Below are 17538 nucleotides of genomic sequence, written 5' to 3' on the forward strand. Positions count from 1 at the left end.
CATTTGCTTTGAGGGGTCTTGAGTGAATCACAATGTGGTGTAGCTGAATTACTTAGGTGTCTCTAAAGAGGCTGTGATTGAATTGCCAGTTATCTCAGAATGGCATTACTGGACACCTCTCTGGCTTTGAGAATATGTGAGCAAGCCTTTCTTTTCTCCATCTTTTTAAAAAGTGTGTCACTGTGGTATTGTTCCAGTCATTGTGATCTGGAAAATAGCCACCTGTAAGGTTAATACAGCTGGGAACAGAGGGTGAGGAAAACCTGCCCTGCCTCAGATCTAGTGCAGCTGGCATTTTCTTTTTTTCCTACCAGCTCCCTTAACCTGCCCATCATGGACAGCTTGCAGGTGGAATGGGAAGAGTTTTCCCACAGTAGACGTAATTTGGGCTGACCTGACGTTATGCAGCTGTGTGGGAAAAGGAGTTGTGAAAAGTACCTGTCTGCTCCCTCCCTTTTTTGCATAAAATAACAGGCCTTCCGCTTCAAAATGCTTATTTTTAACAAACCCTAGTGCATCCCGTTTCCCTGTAAGCCTGCTCATCTGTTACAGCTGCTAAAACCCCTGCTCCAAACACAAACATTATTCACCCGTAACTGTCTCTGGGCCTTGTTTGGGACCCGCATGTTCAGACCTTTCAAGTTCTCCTTTTTAGGGCTGGATTTCTTTTTTTTAGTCTTTTCTTGCTATTTTGTTTGATTTTTCACATGTTCTTAGACCTCCATAGTGGTGATGTTTACGGAGGAGCAACTGCAGCAGATGTTTATAGTTCAGTAATGCCTTGGACATTGATTAATAATGAGTACTTTAAAGAAAGGTACATTAACCTCTGAAGTCAACAGTTACAACATACTCTAAGCATAGAAGAACCTTTTTTCCCCCTAATCGACAGGAGTTAGTGGGTGCCTTATTTCCTCAAGTATCACTTCAGAAATGTTATGTTCTGACAACTCTCACTGCCTGTTCTCCTTACTTAGGGTTCTGAATTCTTCCAGCCACCTGGCATGAAAGCCATATTTCAGCCCTGCGTTTTACTGTTCATAGCAATTTTTTTAGTTTCTTTGGAACTTTTTCCCTGCTAATTTTTGTGTTTCTCTCTGGCTGCTTCTGGTTTTATACTGTTTTTTTACAAACTGACCAGCAAGAATTCTGACTGACCACTGTATTCCAGTTGCACAGCTTTACTCTAGAGTGCACTGAGGTTCTAATTCCTTTGTTATCAGTTATTACTCAGTTTTATGAATGCTAGCCCCTTTGAAGACTGTGTCTTTTAAGAGAGGTCTTCACTGAGCTGGCCTCAGGGCTTCTCCAAGCTTTTGTTAAGTTAATTTAGAACTCAGTAAAGTAGTATAATTGTCAGCATGTAGATAAAACCGAAATGGGTGCTTATTAGTACCTGGGACTTAGAAGTCAAAACAAATAGGATGAATGAATGAACGGTTTTTAGTTTGAATTTTTGGTGTGTTGTCTTCAAATCAGAAAGGCTGTCTGGTCCTGTTCACAAAGCACGTGGAATCTGGTGAGAGTCTTTCTGGAGACTTCAAAGGGTTTTAGTTCCTTGAGCATCCAACCTAGACTGGTACTGAGGGATGCTTAGCGCCTGGTTTGGGTACCCTTGGGTATAGTGTTCCTGCTGACTGTAGTGGCGCTCCCTGGCTGGCAGTGATGCAGAAGCTGAAACGTTAGCAAGTTGCTGCTATTTCTCCTTCATTATTTTTCTCTTATAACTGTCAGATTTTCAAATAAAAATTATATTTTGGGTAAAAAAGCACTCCTCTTGAAACAATGAGTATAAAGGGGTCTTTGGGAAGTTGTGCCCTGTTCTCCAAGTGCATGTGTGGTCATAGTTCTGGCATTGGGGGAGAGAATAGAGAAAATCAAAATGTTTGAAGAATAGGCAACATCTTTGTCCATGCTTTGGCCTTAGTTCTTCATCAACTCTCTGAAGTTACATGTTATTCAGTAGACTCACTCATCTGACTGTCTTCTCAAGATCCTTCCCTGTCTCCTCCTTGCTGTAGTGCCTATCTGCTATATGTCTTCACATTGCACACCACCAGTACCGCTCATGGACTTGTACCTGCAACGCTTGCCTGGTTTGGGAGTCTTTAATCCCTTTCAGCATGCATGTAGGGCTTTGAGGAGGACAAAACCACAGCATTCAGGTGTGGGAGGTGTTGCTTCAGCTATAAAAGGAGCCCTACTAGAAATTACATTCCCCTCAGCGTCTTGAACTGTGATCGCCCCCAGAGTAAGTGACGCTGTGTTCGTGTGTGCCCCGCTGGCCACTTGCTGTAGCATGGAGGTATGCGCATCTCCTCTCCAACCCAGCCCTTAACCTCGTGCTTGACTCCGTGTGTGGAGTCATGCTGAACTGGGAGAATGTGAGGGCTGTCTGGGGAAGGGTGAGCAAGTAAAAACGAGCACCTTTAATCAAACAGATCTGGTATTAAAATAAGTGTTTTCTGAGTTGCCAAGTGTTTCACACTCAAGGGAGGCTATACAAAATTCAAAGTTGTATTTTAACTGTTTGGCAGTATCTCTTTAGCTGGTAACATCTCTTCTTCTCAAATTTTGCCCCTGGCAGTCAATAAAACAAATTGAGGCTAATTGAATAGGAGCCATATGTGTGATAATTAATTGGGAGTGCATTCTGATTCAGTGCTCTGTAGTTCCCTGCCGAGTTAAAGATGCATTCGCAACTCCAATTCACTGAATCATTCTAAGAGGACAGAATAAAGACAGAAGGGAGGCATCAGAAAGGGAATGCCTGCTGAGGCTGGGTAGGAACACAAGCAGAGATCAAAACCACAAGTGGGATAAATGAAAAGGAAAAGGGTAGGCAAAAAAAGGAAAAGGCATGCAGTGAAAAATCTGAGAGATTAATGCAACAGACACTGATAAGCAGGAACTCAGACCTATAGAGGAAAAGAAATCATGAGCATGATAGAAGAGGACTTTTAAGGATATTTGGAAAGGAAGGCCGCAACAGGTCATAAGAGAAAGGTGAGAATGGACTCAGAAATAAGAAGCGTGTAATATTTTAAGGGCTTGTGTGGATATACAGTGGCACTAAAATTTTATAACCTGTTCGTCTAATGCTTGGCTTCAAATTATGTAAATCTGATGAGATCAAGTAAACTCATGAAATTTCTGTCATGTTGAGTATTGGAAACCTGTTGAAATGGATTGACTGAATTTCCATAAGAATAAGTGTTCTCAGCAAGCATTCATCCCATTCACTTGGATAATGTAGATTGCCTTCTGTTTCAGACTTAACTGAATCAAACATTTAGGGGCAAGCTGAGGTTGGGAGCACTAAACTCAAACCTTCCATTCAAGCAGATGCTTACTCAAGCAACTTTTGTCAAGATGTGAAGACAGGGGAAAAGCTGAGATCACAGAGATGTTCAGCAAGCGTAACCGTTCTAACTGAGGTGATCTGTAAGTTGTGTACAGATAGCAGCAGGGAATCATTCTTGCTACAGCTTGTTCAAGTCCTGTCTCTTGATATACAAGGGTATGTACTGGACCCAAATTGCCTCAGGGCTTATAAGAGCAAAATGTAAAATATCTCTCGCTTCTTTCTGAGGTAATGCAAAATGCAGAATTATGTCACCGCTGCCACTGAGAATTGTCTCTGAAGCTTTGTACTAGCTGGGACGAGGTAAATACGGGATGAATACTAGAGGGATTTTTTTTTTTTTAATCTTTTGGCTAGCAGTGTTTGCTCTCAAAATACCAGAGATTTTTTTCGATCTGAAGAGTACTGTAGAGACTACCATAATAACTGCTGTAAATGATTAACACTCTCAACAGTCCTTGCAGTGGAAAAATCAGAAATATTAAAAGTTACCCCTGTTTGAGATTAGATTTTGTACAACTGCACAGCATCAGTAAGATGTTTCTGTTCTTCAGTGTAGCAGCACTGATGCTGCACTTGCAGGTTTATGGCACTGGAATGGCTTGGTTAGCTTCTGTTTGGCCTCCCTTCATCTTTTGGTGAGAAATATGTATATGGAAACCCCTGTAGTGAACTAAACTAGTATTTCTGATGTAGGCTTTCTTTGTAAGGCATCATTCACCAGTCTTGGCCTTATTCTTGTATTTCCTCATACTTTCTTGCCATCTCTATCTCCTATTTTTAAGCGGTCACCTGAAGTCTAAAAGTGACAAAATATCTAAAATTTATGTTATTTTAATATTGCACACTGGAAAAGCATAAAGACACTTTGTTGTCAGCAAAAGAATATTAGGGATGAATTCTGAAATGCCTTGCTGTTCTTTCCTCCTTTTATGATGTTTAAACGGTGTGCAGCACTCTGTGTGGAGTAAAGGAGGTAAACATCTTGGCCTTGTTTGCTGAAGGAGCTCCCAACATGTTGGTAATTTTGTTTGCTATCTGATCTTGCTGTCTTTTTTTGATGAAAACTTCATCAGGACTTTTCTCATCACCTCCTTTGTACTCTCCGGGTCCTTACAGTTTCTCAGGCTTTTGCCACTTCACTCGTGGGCCCATCAGCTGGTGCAGAGCCCAAGTGAACTAGTCCTGCAGAGCTCTTTACCCAGAGCTGGGCACAGCATAGTACCTTTCCTATAATGTCTGTGTTGGCTCAAGAAGGGAAAACCAGAAAAATAACACTCACCTGCACTATTTCAGATTATGTGTTTGTGTGTAATTGACACATTTGCTTTAAAATTAAAAGTACCTCTCTGAATTGCAGACAGTGAGGTCTAGCTGTGATCCAGGGTCCTGTCCATTCACAGGAATGTCAGGGTCCCAGCCCTTTTTCGCTGACCCAAGAGTGAGCACAAACACCTCTATGCAGATGGCATAATTCTTCCACTTACAAAGCTTCTTGTATTGCTTAGTGTTAAATATCAGAAGATAGTGACTAAATGCCTTTTAAAAGAAAAAGCATGCTCAGACAAGTGAAAAGAAATTAAGTAGCAATGTAGCACAATAAGACAAAAGCGGGCCTATTGATGACATTTTGGTAAAACATTAGTGACTGTTTTAAAGTACACAGGTGCTTAAGTGACCTGGCTTCCAAGTAAGAGGTGAATCCCCCAGCTAAACCTTTGAACGTCAGCGTGCTTATGTGGGCTGTTTAATCCATGTTTGGGCATTCCGCTTTTGATCTCAAATTCACATCTCTCATTTGTATCCCTATTGCTGCAGGAGCACAGAGACCTCATTTTCAGGAAGGGCATCAGAATATGCCAGATAAACGTGCTCAGTAGTATCTCAGCAAATGATGGCAATTCTGATTTTTACTCCTACTTAAAAAAACCCACACAAAACAAAACAAAAAATGAAACAAACAAAACCCCCAAACCAAAAACAAAACCCCAAAATAAAACCCAAACCCAAGAAACTCTCAGAATGAATTATAAAAACCTTTTTAAGGAAGTAAAGAAACCATAAGAACAGGAAGTATTACTGATAAGATCTTCATATGTTTTAAAAGGGTCCTTCAACAGCGCTGTCTTTAACAACTGGAGCTTTTTATACCTTAGCCCTCCCCCAGTTTCCTAGTGTGCAATCAAAGCCACTTTTTGTTATTGTTAGATGAAACAGTGGAGCAGTCAGGGAAGCAGGGGAGGAAGAAAGCATGAAAAATAAAAAAAAAAAAGAGCAAGTGGTCAGGAAGGAGAAGTTGCTTTCATTTTTAAGAGGTCTTTCTCTATTAACGTGAGTTAAATCTAAAGCATATCTTCCATGCAGCTGCCCAAAAACCTGGGCATGGTTACACACGAAGGGACTGTCAGCCTTTGCTGTTATAATCGCACTGAAATCATTCTGTGTTTTAGATGAAATTGATTTAAAACTACTTGGGCATCCTCACACTTCCAATTAGTACCATCATTTTTGCCTCTGGTGACCTTCAAATATTCATGGATGTCTGCTTATTCTGCCATCTCCTCGTTCTCCTCCTGCCTCGCTGTCACAGCCTGCTACTATGACTGTGTTTTTAATGCTAAGCCTTCTGCTTGTAATGCCAGCACTATAAGACTTTCACACGGAAATACTGAGGATTTTTTTTTTCCAGACTCCCATGAATAATCATAGGGCTGCAGCATAGTAAAGTTTCTCTCTGTTAGATTTGCCTGTTGGATGTCATGGAAAGATGGATTAAAATTCATTGGACACAGACAAAGAAAAACTTTGGATCTACCCTAGAAAAGCATCTCTTGCATCCCCCAGAGGGGTGCTGCTTTTCTTTGTTTTGTTCTCTTTCAAAGTAGAGATCCCCTCCTTCACAGCAGGAATCCTGGAAATCTTGAATTTGTGTTTTGAGGCAAAACCCAGCAACAGCAAGGCAGATAGAACAGCTGCAATTTTATTTTTGTCTTCTCAAAATAAGCACAACAATGATCTTTTTTTTTACTTTTTTTTTTTTCTCTCCTCAATTTGCCAGATTCTCACCATCCACTGTGTGTTCCCCAGGCTGCCTGAATCCTCCTTAGCGTTTTTTCTACCTTTCTAAGGAAACAGGAGAGTAAAGTGGGAGAAGAAGGTCTTTCCAGGTTGAAAAACGAGGACAAGGGAAGTATAGGAAGTGACTTTATCCTTTAGCAAAGGGAAGTGATAGTTGAAATGGCATGAACAGTGCTATGCAAACCAGTGGATTATCTCGCTGCCCATGTAAATGCTGGATTAAACATGAGAGAGATATTTCTGGAACCAAGCAGGATGCTGACTTTAAAATTGCTGAAGACGTGTTAACACAATCACTTGCTCTCTAGGGCAAGTGCTGAAGGACTTGAACTCAGTTTGCTTAGAATAATGCAATTCAGGAAGAAATCCAATTACTGAGCTAATTATCACCTTGGATGAGTGGCAACAACAAAATTTAAAGCAAGAGGCCACTGGAGGAAAGCCCAAATCACCCACTAGTCCCAAAAGTTCACTTTGAGAGGTCCTAGTTGACATGGAAAAGCCCAGGAGCAAAGGCGTTGCTGTTTGATTGTTAGGTGGTGCATTACAGTTTAATGCTATGCAAATTCCCGTTGCCTTCAAGAAGGTACAAACATAGCTTTGGCTACTAATAATTGTGGAAGATTTTTAAAGTCCAAAATGAATTACCTCACTGAATTTATTCAACTAAACTGAATTTCAGGACAGAAGTTTGTTTTACAAACTTGTCTATATTACCTTAAAAAAAATAAAATAAAATAAAAAATGCTTCAAAATATCTGTATAAAGATTTGAGATTTTCTGCTAGTGTCTGAAAAGGTAAATCCTTTCTTGTCTCAAGTCTTGAGGCCCATGTTTTAGCTGCCTAAGCAATCATTACTGTGCTTGGAATGGAGGATAAAGCCACAATGGAGCCTGGTTTTGTTTTGTTTATAAAAGCTGTTCTGTTTCCTTCCCTTCTTCCCAGTCAGGCTGCATTATCAGTCTAGCAGTGTCCTGAAGCACTTGTGATTTTCACTGATTGTTTCATGCATCTTTTTCTCAATGAAAAAAAAAAAAAAAAAGGAAAGAAATGGAGCCAGAACTGCATGCTGGGCAAAAGTGATTTGTACTTACTATAGATTTGAATTTTCTGAAGTATTGCTTGATTTGTATGGGTCTCAATATGCCTCCAGAACAGAAATGCTTTATAGGTTGGTAAAAAATTGGACTAAAGAATAATATTGACTTGTACCTCATACTGCCACACTGATTTCAGAGGGACTGAAAGTTAATGACTCTCATAATCTTAAAACATGCATTTGGAAATCAGCAGTGTTTCTCTGCTGAAAACAGAAAATTGATTGAATTCCATAACATAATCTTTATGCTTACTCTTGCATATGTTGCAATTGCAGGTGGATGTATATCAAGGTAGAAGAATTCTGACAACCTTTTTGAAGTAAAATCATTCTTTATATTCTGAATCACTTAGAAGATCCCCCTCCCCCTTCCATTGCCATTTTCTGTTGCATAGAAAATGAAAATTGCAGTTACAATAAGATGAGCCAACCAGAGGCAGGAAGATAAATAATACATCAAATAAAATGTTAATCTATGTAGATAATGTACTAATATTAATTACAAATAATTAAGACTCATACTCTCTCCAACTGTATTTCTTGCAAAGTAAAGAACATGCCTTTTTAAAGCAAAACTCAGTTGGTGGTAGGGAGTGGAAGTAAAGCAGTTCTGTTCCTCATCTGTCTACTACATGGAAGACTGTGTGCAATTTTTTCTGTTGATCGGGTTTCCACAGCTTTCTGGGAGAGGCTGTAGAGGGTGGATGAAAAGGCTTTCCCGTCATGGGACATCAATGGCATCCTTCTCCCAGTTGGCTTCAGCACGAGCTTATAGCTTCAGCTCAAACTTCCAACGTTTTAAATAACTGGTGTGTTGACACACGAAATCCTGGGAGCCAATACTGAGATGAGGACATACAGACTCCCAGAGTGTCTCTGCTGTGCTTCAAAGACATTACCCTGGGTTTACACCATCCTTTTTCGGTGTTATTTGTGCTGTTTGAAAGCCTCCCATATAACTTATAAGCTCTCTGGCTCAGTCTTCCTTGGGGCATGTCTAAGCTCTCATAGTGCGTAGCTAAATTCGGGCTTTGTAAGTTGACTGGCCAACCATCAGCGTGTTCAAAATCTCCACTCTGCCCTGTGCTCCCCACCCCAATGAGCCAGACCCTATCCAGTCCCACCTGGCCGTGCCGCCCACGTCATATTTTGACAAAGGACACGATGAAGACTGTGCCTGGGTGTCTCCTTCGGTTTCCGTGCCAGGAGAGGTGGTGCCTTGGCACTTTTCCCCTGCATTTGCAGGCTGTTGAACAGATGAGACCCTCACCGCTGTCACATGGAACCTTATGCTGACTCTTGTTTGGGGCAAATGGCTTTGTCTTTACCCATTTTCTGCTTTAACCCCATTTTCCAAGGAATGATAATGTTTACGTATCTGATTGATAGAGTTTCTGCTAAGGCTAGTGATTTGAGAGCAAAACTTTTGAGGCAGTGTTCTTAATGAAGTTTCCTGGAATCCTGAAGCACCACTGTCAGAGCAGTATTCCAGGGAAATTTACATTAATATAGCATTTCTATTAGCTAGGCTTTCACTTGTACCCCAAACGCTTGGGAGATGGAGGCTTGGGAGACACTTTGGATTTCTGGTGTTGAATATCCCTCGTCACCACAACAACCACTCCCTTCAGTTGGGCGCATGCTTTCCCACAGTGATTTGCTCATTCCTTATTTTCAGACTTTGTTAGTGTCTTTGTTACGTGTAGGAATAAAAGCACAATACAATCTACCTTTTAGTTGCTTTTTGGTTTGTGACCGTTTTTTGCTGTGGTATTTCTGTTCCACTGCTACAATGAAAATACTAAGTAGGGAATGTGTCATTAATAAGGGAGACAGGGTTACTGTCTGTATTGACGAAGACCCTGTAATTTACTCTTTTTCAAGCAATAAGAATGACCAGGGACCCTCTCGTTGCTGCCTAGCTAAATATGAAACTAAGTAAAGTGATTTTTTGTTGTTGTTTTTCCATAGATGTTATACACCCACAGAAATATTTTTGCACGAAGAAAACCCCGCTGAGTCCAGCTGTTTCCCTTAAGGCTTAGAAGGGAAAAAAGGATTGATTTAATATTCTTTCTATTCACTGTTTTGGTGGCACCTGGCTGATGTGCTTCTGGAGCCAGTTCAATTATTTAAGTACATAGTGTTGTGTACTATCACAGGTGCCAAATTCTGAATGGACTTTGCCCCACAAGAAGGAAAAGGGGGAAGACAGAGTTTGAGGAAGAGGAGGAGGGAACACAGACACTTTTGGATTTTGTGCTGATAGGCTACGCTATCAATAGCAATACTGAGCTGAAATAACTATATATGGCTGCTTGGAGTAACCCAATGAACAGATTCGAGTGTGAATTGCGTAATGGTATAAACACAGAATGAGAATATAAGCTAGAAAGAAAATAAAAATGTGGTTGGGGGAGAATCTTATTTTTAAAAAAAAAAAAAAAAAATTAAAGAATTGGCTGTACAACATGTCTTTATTTCCAGCACCAAAAGATCGGACCATTCCAACACCAGACTGGCAATTCAGATCGAAAAGGATGCAGGTATGGCCTGGGATTTGCGTTGTTTTGCTTGATTTGCAAAATGTGATGTATTTACTCCGTTAAGGCTTTGCCTAGGAAGCTGAAGAGATGCAAAGGGTTTAAATGTTGTGTGGACAAACCAGAGCATTTTGAATGTAGCAGAGCACTGGTTTAAACTGTGTGACTTGATAAGTAAATTCGCTCTTCAGTTATGTGTAGCTGATCAGATAGCTGCTGGGCTGCGAATTGCTTGGTTAATCATAACATTGCTGTTTGTGCAGGGTATGCAGCAGACACTCTAGCTAGACTCGAAGGTCAGCTGTGGACAGGGAAAGGTTTTGGGTAAAAGCAGCAGGTTAATGGTGCCCCTGCTGCTGAGCAGTTTGGGCTGACAGGTATCTCCTCTTCCCTGGAAAGAAGCATTTTTGGAGGGGATAGAAAGGGAAGTTGGAAAGTTTGCAGGAGGGAGAGTAAAAGAAAGAAGTAGGAAAGACAGGCGGGCTTCTCCTCTGAGGAGTGGTGCATTAAATGAGCTCCGATCTGTGGCAGTGTAAAGCACCTTCCTGGGCTGCACCGAGTGGCTTCTGTGAGACTGGGAAATGAGAGCATTTTTTGGCAAGTCAGTGGACACGGGGAGCGTGTGGTACCTCAGGTGACGCTCTTCAGCACCTGGCAAGACAGAGCCCTTTCCAGGGGAAACTGATACCTGTGTTTCATGCTAAATCCTGTGCTCCCAGTGAGAGAGGCCAGGGTTTCATATATGGGTTTCTTCCGCTTTAGTGTTCTGCGGCTGATTTTATTTTGCCAGTGAGGTGTCAGGGGCTCGTATTGTAGAGGTATTATAAGTTTACATTGTAATTACTGCTGTTATATTTTTATACACATACCCTTTAATCCTTATCTGTTACATCAGTAGTACGAACAAATACACGTCTTCAAGCGGAAATGAGTGTAATCCAGGGTGTTGAACAAGGCAAGAGAGGTATTAGCAGTTTGAGGCATATATAGTGCTCTTTCATTATTTATCAAGGCAGGGAGTTAAGATGGTTCCCAAGGCCATTCTGTCATCTGATAGCAATAACCTTTAGCATCATTATATATGCTAATAAGTTAATTATGTTTTAAGCCCCATAGCTCAAGCAAAACATTCCTTGTGTGAGTGCGTGTGCTTAAAAGATTCGTTTTATGACTCACTTAGATTTTGATGGATATATTCCAGAAGGTGCATAGCTGAGCATGTCTGTATGTGCATACACACCTGCATTTAGATACCTACCAGGGCCAGACGCACGATGAAAAGTGGCGTAGTGACACACCCGCTCCTCTTGTATTGGGGAGCAATTTGTAGGGTAAGCTGTAGCCTGTCATCCCGTTTTTTTTCTCCATGTTAGATCTGCTCCTAAAAATGCACGTACATAAATATGCACATGTACCTGTACATATGTATCCACATACATGCTCAGGTATACGAATACACCTACGAGATGTTGGTTTGTACAAGTGTATTTGCTCATACACCGGCATTTTAACAGTAGTGAAGGTGAGAAGGTGAGACATTGATGCATTATAGAAAGGAAAAGCAGTTCTCCTGTCAAGCATATATTATGTAAAAGAGTACAAGCACGAGGCAGCACCACATTGGATTATGTGGCACTGTGTTAGCGTTTGTGAAAGGTTTGTTCCCTTTCGCAGATCACCATAATGTGCTACTTTTAACCCAGTTAAATGCCATAGACCTTTATGAGCTGACACTTCTAGACTGTGATGGGGCGTTTTTCATCTGGACAATTGGTCCAAGCAATGCGTAATTGGACAGCTGCTATTTTTAAGGAAGTGGCAGCAATTCTAGTGGTGAATGAACCTTGTTTCATTCTTTCCAATATGCTAAATGAACTCTTTTAAAGTACGTATCCTTGTCTTAAGTACTAATGGATATTTCATAGAAAAAGCCTTGAAAAATTCCTGGAGGAATAAAAGAAAAAAATCTGAACAAAATTACTGGAAGCTGTGTGCCAAAATTCCTTAAAAATCTCAGAAATAATACTCAGATTTAAGCTTATCTACTGAAATAATAATGATTTCTGGTTTCTTAAAATTAAGAAAAATATGTAGACATTAACTTAGCCTTGCAGGGACTTTCAGTGGAGCCAAAAAATTTTTGCTGTTGTAAAACATGTGAAATATGTGTTATCACTAATTTGATATTCTGTTTACAATATTGTTCATATAAAACAAACAAGTTTCAGGCCTAGTTCTCTGAAGGGCTAAAAACTACCTAGGAAATGCAGATTGTATGAAGTACTAGGAAGATACCATCCAGCTAGAGGAAGAAGCTTTATGCACGAATGAAAAATAACATGTGATTTTTATGCAGAATGGCTTGGTGTATTATAAATTTTATTCGTTACAAATGTGTGCTGCTCTTATTGTAGGAAATGATGACAATAATCTCAACTCCATTTTTTATGAGCATTTGACAAGATCTCTGCAGGAGTCTCTTTGTGGAGATTTGATTCTGGGCCGCTGGGGAAACTACAACACAGGAGACTGTTTTATTTTGGCATCAGATTATTTAAATGCCTTTGTGCACTTGATCGAAATTGGAAATGGCCTTGTCACCTTTCAGCTCAGAGGGCTGGAATTTCGAGGTAAGGATCCCTGATGATTTAAATAACAAAATCAGCAACAAACCCTGTCTGGTTTTTTTATCTATCACAACTCTATAGTAGGACATGGAGTTTAAGGGCATTTCTCTCTCTTTTTACAGGTGCTTATCTGTCTGTCTAAAAGCTTTGTACTTCTTTGTATCGTTATTTGAATGACAATGTTTTGAAACCTGATGCTAAAAAATTTGAGGCCCTGTTCTGCAGTATCATAAGACTTTCAGAAAGAAGGCAGGGGTCGGTCTGTTCTCCCTAGTGACAAGCAATAGAACAAGGGGAAATGGCCTTAAGCTGCACCAGGGGATGTTCAGGCTGGATATTAGGAAGAATTTCTTTACTGAAAGGGTTGTCAGGCATTGGAACAGCCTTCCCAGGGAGGTGGTGGAGTCCCCATCCCTGGAGGTGTTTAAGAGCCGGGTGGGTGTTGTACTTAGGGGCATGGTTTAGTGGTGTTGGTAGAGCTAGGACAAAGGTTGGGCTCAATGATCTTGAAGGTCTCTTCCAACCAAAACTGTTCTATGATTCTATGATTCTGTAAGGCATGTTGAGTTGTTTGCTTGGTTCACATATCTTTTATGTTATGCTTAGTTATGATTTCAGATTATTTCTTTCCCTCCATAACTGTGAAAACCAAAGTTGTTCTTAAAAGTTGTTCAACACCCCGCCCCCCAAGCTTGTCTTTGAAAAAACCGCAAATATCATAAGACTTCTCCCACAGAAAATATCTTCTGTCAGATCATGCAAGATGACAGTGCTGAGATGGTCTCTGTCACAGTAGAAGAGGAGAGGGAGAAGCAAGTCGTTGGGGGCTTCATATTTCTGTTATTTAGGAAGTGCTGACTTCAGTTGAATAAGGGACCTCACTTTATTCCTGTTCAGTGTATTCCTGTGTCAGGACACTCCTCTTTAAGCTATGGCAGTTGCATCCCCTTCCTCGGTGGTGTGGCCTTTGTGAGATCAGTTTCTTGTAATGTCACACTCTTGTCCTTTTGCCTGTTGTTGTCCCTAGAATAGGAAGAAAAATGAAAGTAAAACCACAAAAACAGCTTTTAAATTTTGCTCGTGCTACATGTGTTGGCCACCTGAGTTTGTTGCTTGAGTTTGTAGCCTTTCAAAGATACCACTTTGCAATTGCAGGTGATGGGAGTTTTGAAATCCCAGAATAAACAGCTTCCCAGGCTCAAGGGTTGAGTATCTAACGGACAGTGTGTAGAGGAGTATCTTAATCAAGGCGACTTTTCAACAAGGTTGAGTATGAGAAGATAGGAGATGGACTGGCTCTTTGAATGCACTTTGGTGTGGGAGGATTAGACTAGGATATAACGTGTGGGCTCGAGTCTTGACTTTGTGAGAGTCCCTGTAGGATGTAGAAGAGGTTGTGGTAAATGCTTGATGTTCACTTTACTTCCTGTATGGTGGGGACAAAGATAACACTCCTGTATCTTAAGAAAATATATGTAGAAAACAGTAAATACCTGAAATGGCTTGGTATTGTAGTACCTGAAGAGATACTTATTCAGTACAAAGGCAAATTGTAATAAAAAGCGACTGGAAAGGAAGAGAAAGAACTTGTTTATCAGCCTTGTGATTTCTTGTTGTTCATGATGGTGGTGATCTATGTGTGACTCTGTGGCTTTCTTCAAAGACATCTGTGCAAGTAATATCTTCTCCTTTTTCTCCCCAACGTAAGCAGTGGTACTGCTGTGTCAGAGATGGATACTGAGGTTAAGTACCCTATAGAGTCCGCAGGTGGAAACCTTTTTTGGGTATTTATGGAATTTGCTGGTACTTCTTTCAAATCCAGGCCAGACAAATGCAGATTTATGTTGTTCTGCAAGATACTGCAAGAACTTGGCAGTTCAGATCTCTTAGTTACAGTACCGCTGGTTTCACAGGCTGGTAAATCTCTGAGAAAATTGCTTTTTTCAAATTATTTTAAGACAGTTTTAGTCAGCCTGCCACTTTTGGTTCCTCTTAAGTTGCTCACAGTTGTAATTCTTTGTGGAAACTCTGTGAATTCAAAAAATAGTTCATTCATTTCTGCAGATCTGAAAAGAAAAGTGACTTCCAAGAGGGATTTACATATGTAAAAAGAGGAGACATATCTTGGACAGCAATGACATTTTGTTCAGATTTGTTGGGATTTTGAGTAAGCAGGACCATGTACATTTCCATTAACTTGCATTCTAATTTCACAAAAAATATCTTTACTGATCATCCTCTTGTGTTAAAGTAGTTCACTGTAGGACTTGAAGCCAACAGAAGAAAGAAATCTCACTTTCATGCTCAAATTACATTAGTTTTGTGAGTGGGTTTTTTCCCTTTATGCGGTTGCCACCTGCTGCTGGGTCCCTCTGCATCATCACCATCCCCAGGCAGTTAAGAAAAGTAAATTTTGGAAACAGGGATGAAAAAACGTGAGAGGATCTTCAAGCCGTGTGCTAGCTGGATAAAAAGATCAGGGGCCTAGCAGATGGGCTTAATGAACTAGAAGTTTAATGGTGAACAACTGGATAGTTTTGTTGCAAAGTAGTTTGGGAACAGTTTGTTTGACTTTGAGCCAGGATGGTTCATTACCAGGCGAGTGCCATTTTGCATTTGGATCTGAGAGCAAAGCTCAAAATTGGAGTGTGTCACCTGTCAAGGCATCTCGGTATTCCCTAAAATCACAGGTTAAGTGACTAAATGGGTCTGAAAATTGACCTTTCCGTGCAGATTGCCTAGCACTGTTCAGTGTTAGTACTGTAGCTGGTTCGCTTTGTGAATAGATCCAACATGTCTGCTGGCTGCAACCGGTCTTTAAATTCAGCTAGGGCTGAGCCCTGCAGCCTCTCATGTGTTTCATGGGTTGCCATTGAGAGCCAGCTGAGTTCTCATCCCAAATATCCCCTTTCACAGTCTCTCCGTACTGAGAGCAGCACCCGTACCTGAGTGGTCAAAAGACCTGGACCAAGACAGCGGCAGCAAACGGTGAACTGGGAAAGCACAGACAAGTTACTGGAGGAGGAGGAGAGGAGTGGGGAAAATGGGAATGGGAATCTCACCTAGATTATCTCATCCTCACTACAAATCCAATCTCCTATTTCTCCTCACCCTCAGAGTATCACTGGGGAAGAGACTAGGAGAGGAAAAGGATGAAAATGGGAGGGAAATGGACTCACCCTGTTCTCTGCTCTGAACCTGCTGGGTGATGCTGTTCCAAGAATAAGAAAATGTGTAGTCAGTTTCTGTCCTCACAGACTTGGTATGTAAGGAAGGTTTCTCTAGCTTTCAGAATATTTTTTTCTGGGTAGAGGAGATGTTATGGGAAGTGAAACTAGGAGCGTGTGAGTATTGTTATTATGTGGTTTGGCCTGGAACAGAGAAGCCATGTAGGATTGAATAAAGGAACATAGCTGAGGAAAGAACAGCTCAAACTCATAGCATTTGACATGCCATGTGAGAGCTGAACCACGCTGGACTGTGCAGAATGGGTGCCAGAGAAACCACGTGAACTACAAGCCTGCTAAATGATGGAGTAGGAGGAACAGAGCAGCCCAAAAGGGAACCATGCAGAAGTCAGATAAGATGGATCTGCCTGACGCAGACTGTAACAAAACCTTCATAGACTCCAAAGTTTAGGCAGATAGTCTGCTGTGGGCCCAGTGGAGACTTGCTGAGGTGATGTGCTGACACCAGAGGGTTGCTTGTGTCTCCAGGTAAACCATGAGGGCTGGTGTGCTTTAGATACACTATGCTGCGGTACCATGCCCTTCCTATAACAGGTTTCGTCCTTGAGTCAACAAGACACCAGGCTGCTCTGAGGGGGCCGTAGGGGTTACACAGGGGTGCCCAGACACTGGGGCACTGAGTCTGAGTAAAAAGAGCCAAAAGGGCTGACCTGAAGGCAGAAGATGCATAAGGGGATGGCCAAGGACTGTCCCAAGGAAACTCTGTGAAAGCTGAGACTGAGCTGAAACTTTTCCATGGAAGGTTTTCTTTGGTCCTTCCTTTGAGCAGGATTGCTGCCTGCAGGGGCAAGAAGGTAGAGCAGGCTGCCTCCAAGCAGCACCGAGAGCCATCTCCTGCATGGGCTAGGCACCTTCTTCCGCCTTTCAAATCTTGCAAATGGCTGGTGTGTGGTACAACTGAATACAGTAGGATTTTTTTCTGCATAAGTGGGAAGAATATATGCAACTGCCCTGGAAGAACCTGGTAGTTTACAAAGTCAAGAGGCAGTTGTTAAGCACTAGGCTCATTTCCTCCACTTAGGGCATCTTACACTCCTATTTTTAGTTGTCTGGTCATGCGCTGTTTTTCACATAGGACCCTGATTCCTTTCATTGTACAGAATGGTTTCCCACAAGGAGGGGAAAAAAAGGGCTAGAGGAGGAACTTGAAATCTGTAATTTCTGAGCTTTGGCTGCTTGACTTCAGTTTCAAACAAGCAATTTTAATTGAGGGCCCTAAAAATCTGCTGTTCCTTAAATAGAAAGTCTATGTTTGCTTCAGAAATGAGTGAATCACAACAGTGTTCTCTGTGTCTGTGACTGTTTTCTGTTTATGAGTAAACCAAAAGCAATATTTGCATTGTAGAGCTCTGGATTTTCCTATGGGTGTTTCTCAATGTGGCAGCTGAAAAGCTGTGCTGACAATACTACCACAGTAATGCCCGAAGAAGAGGTCATGGAGTCTTCTGGATTTGAGTGTACTGAGGGCAGGAGGTACTGCCTCCCCAGCTTGCTGTCCAGCCTAATTGAGACTTGGCATTACAAATGGCTGACCTAATGCCTTTGTAACTTTATGTAATAGAAGCATTTGGCTCAGCT

General features: G+C 41.3%; 1 protein-coding gene across 1 annotated transcript in view; it reads left to right on the plus strand.

Moving 5' to 3' along the window:
• Positions 1 to 17538, plus strand: part of PCNX2 (pecanex 2) — a 156482-nt gene that overhangs the window by 106055 nt on the left and 32889 nt on the right. The window contains exons 24-25 of the mRNA XM_086460994.1: positions 10030 to 10088; positions 12500 to 12715. Of these exons, the coding sequence (XP_086317120.1) occupies positions 10030 to 10088; positions 12500 to 12715 (275 nt within the window). The remainder of the gene's footprint in view (positions 1 to 10029; positions 10089 to 12499; positions 12716 to 17538) is intronic.

Source organism: Leptosomus discolor, chromosome 2 (assembly GCF_034619465.1).
Source record: "Leptosomus discolor isolate bLepDis1 chromosome 2, bLepDis1.hap2, whole genome shotgun sequence".
NCBI lineage: Eukaryota > Metazoa > Chordata > Aves > Leptosomiformes > Leptosomidae > Leptosomus > Leptosomus discolor.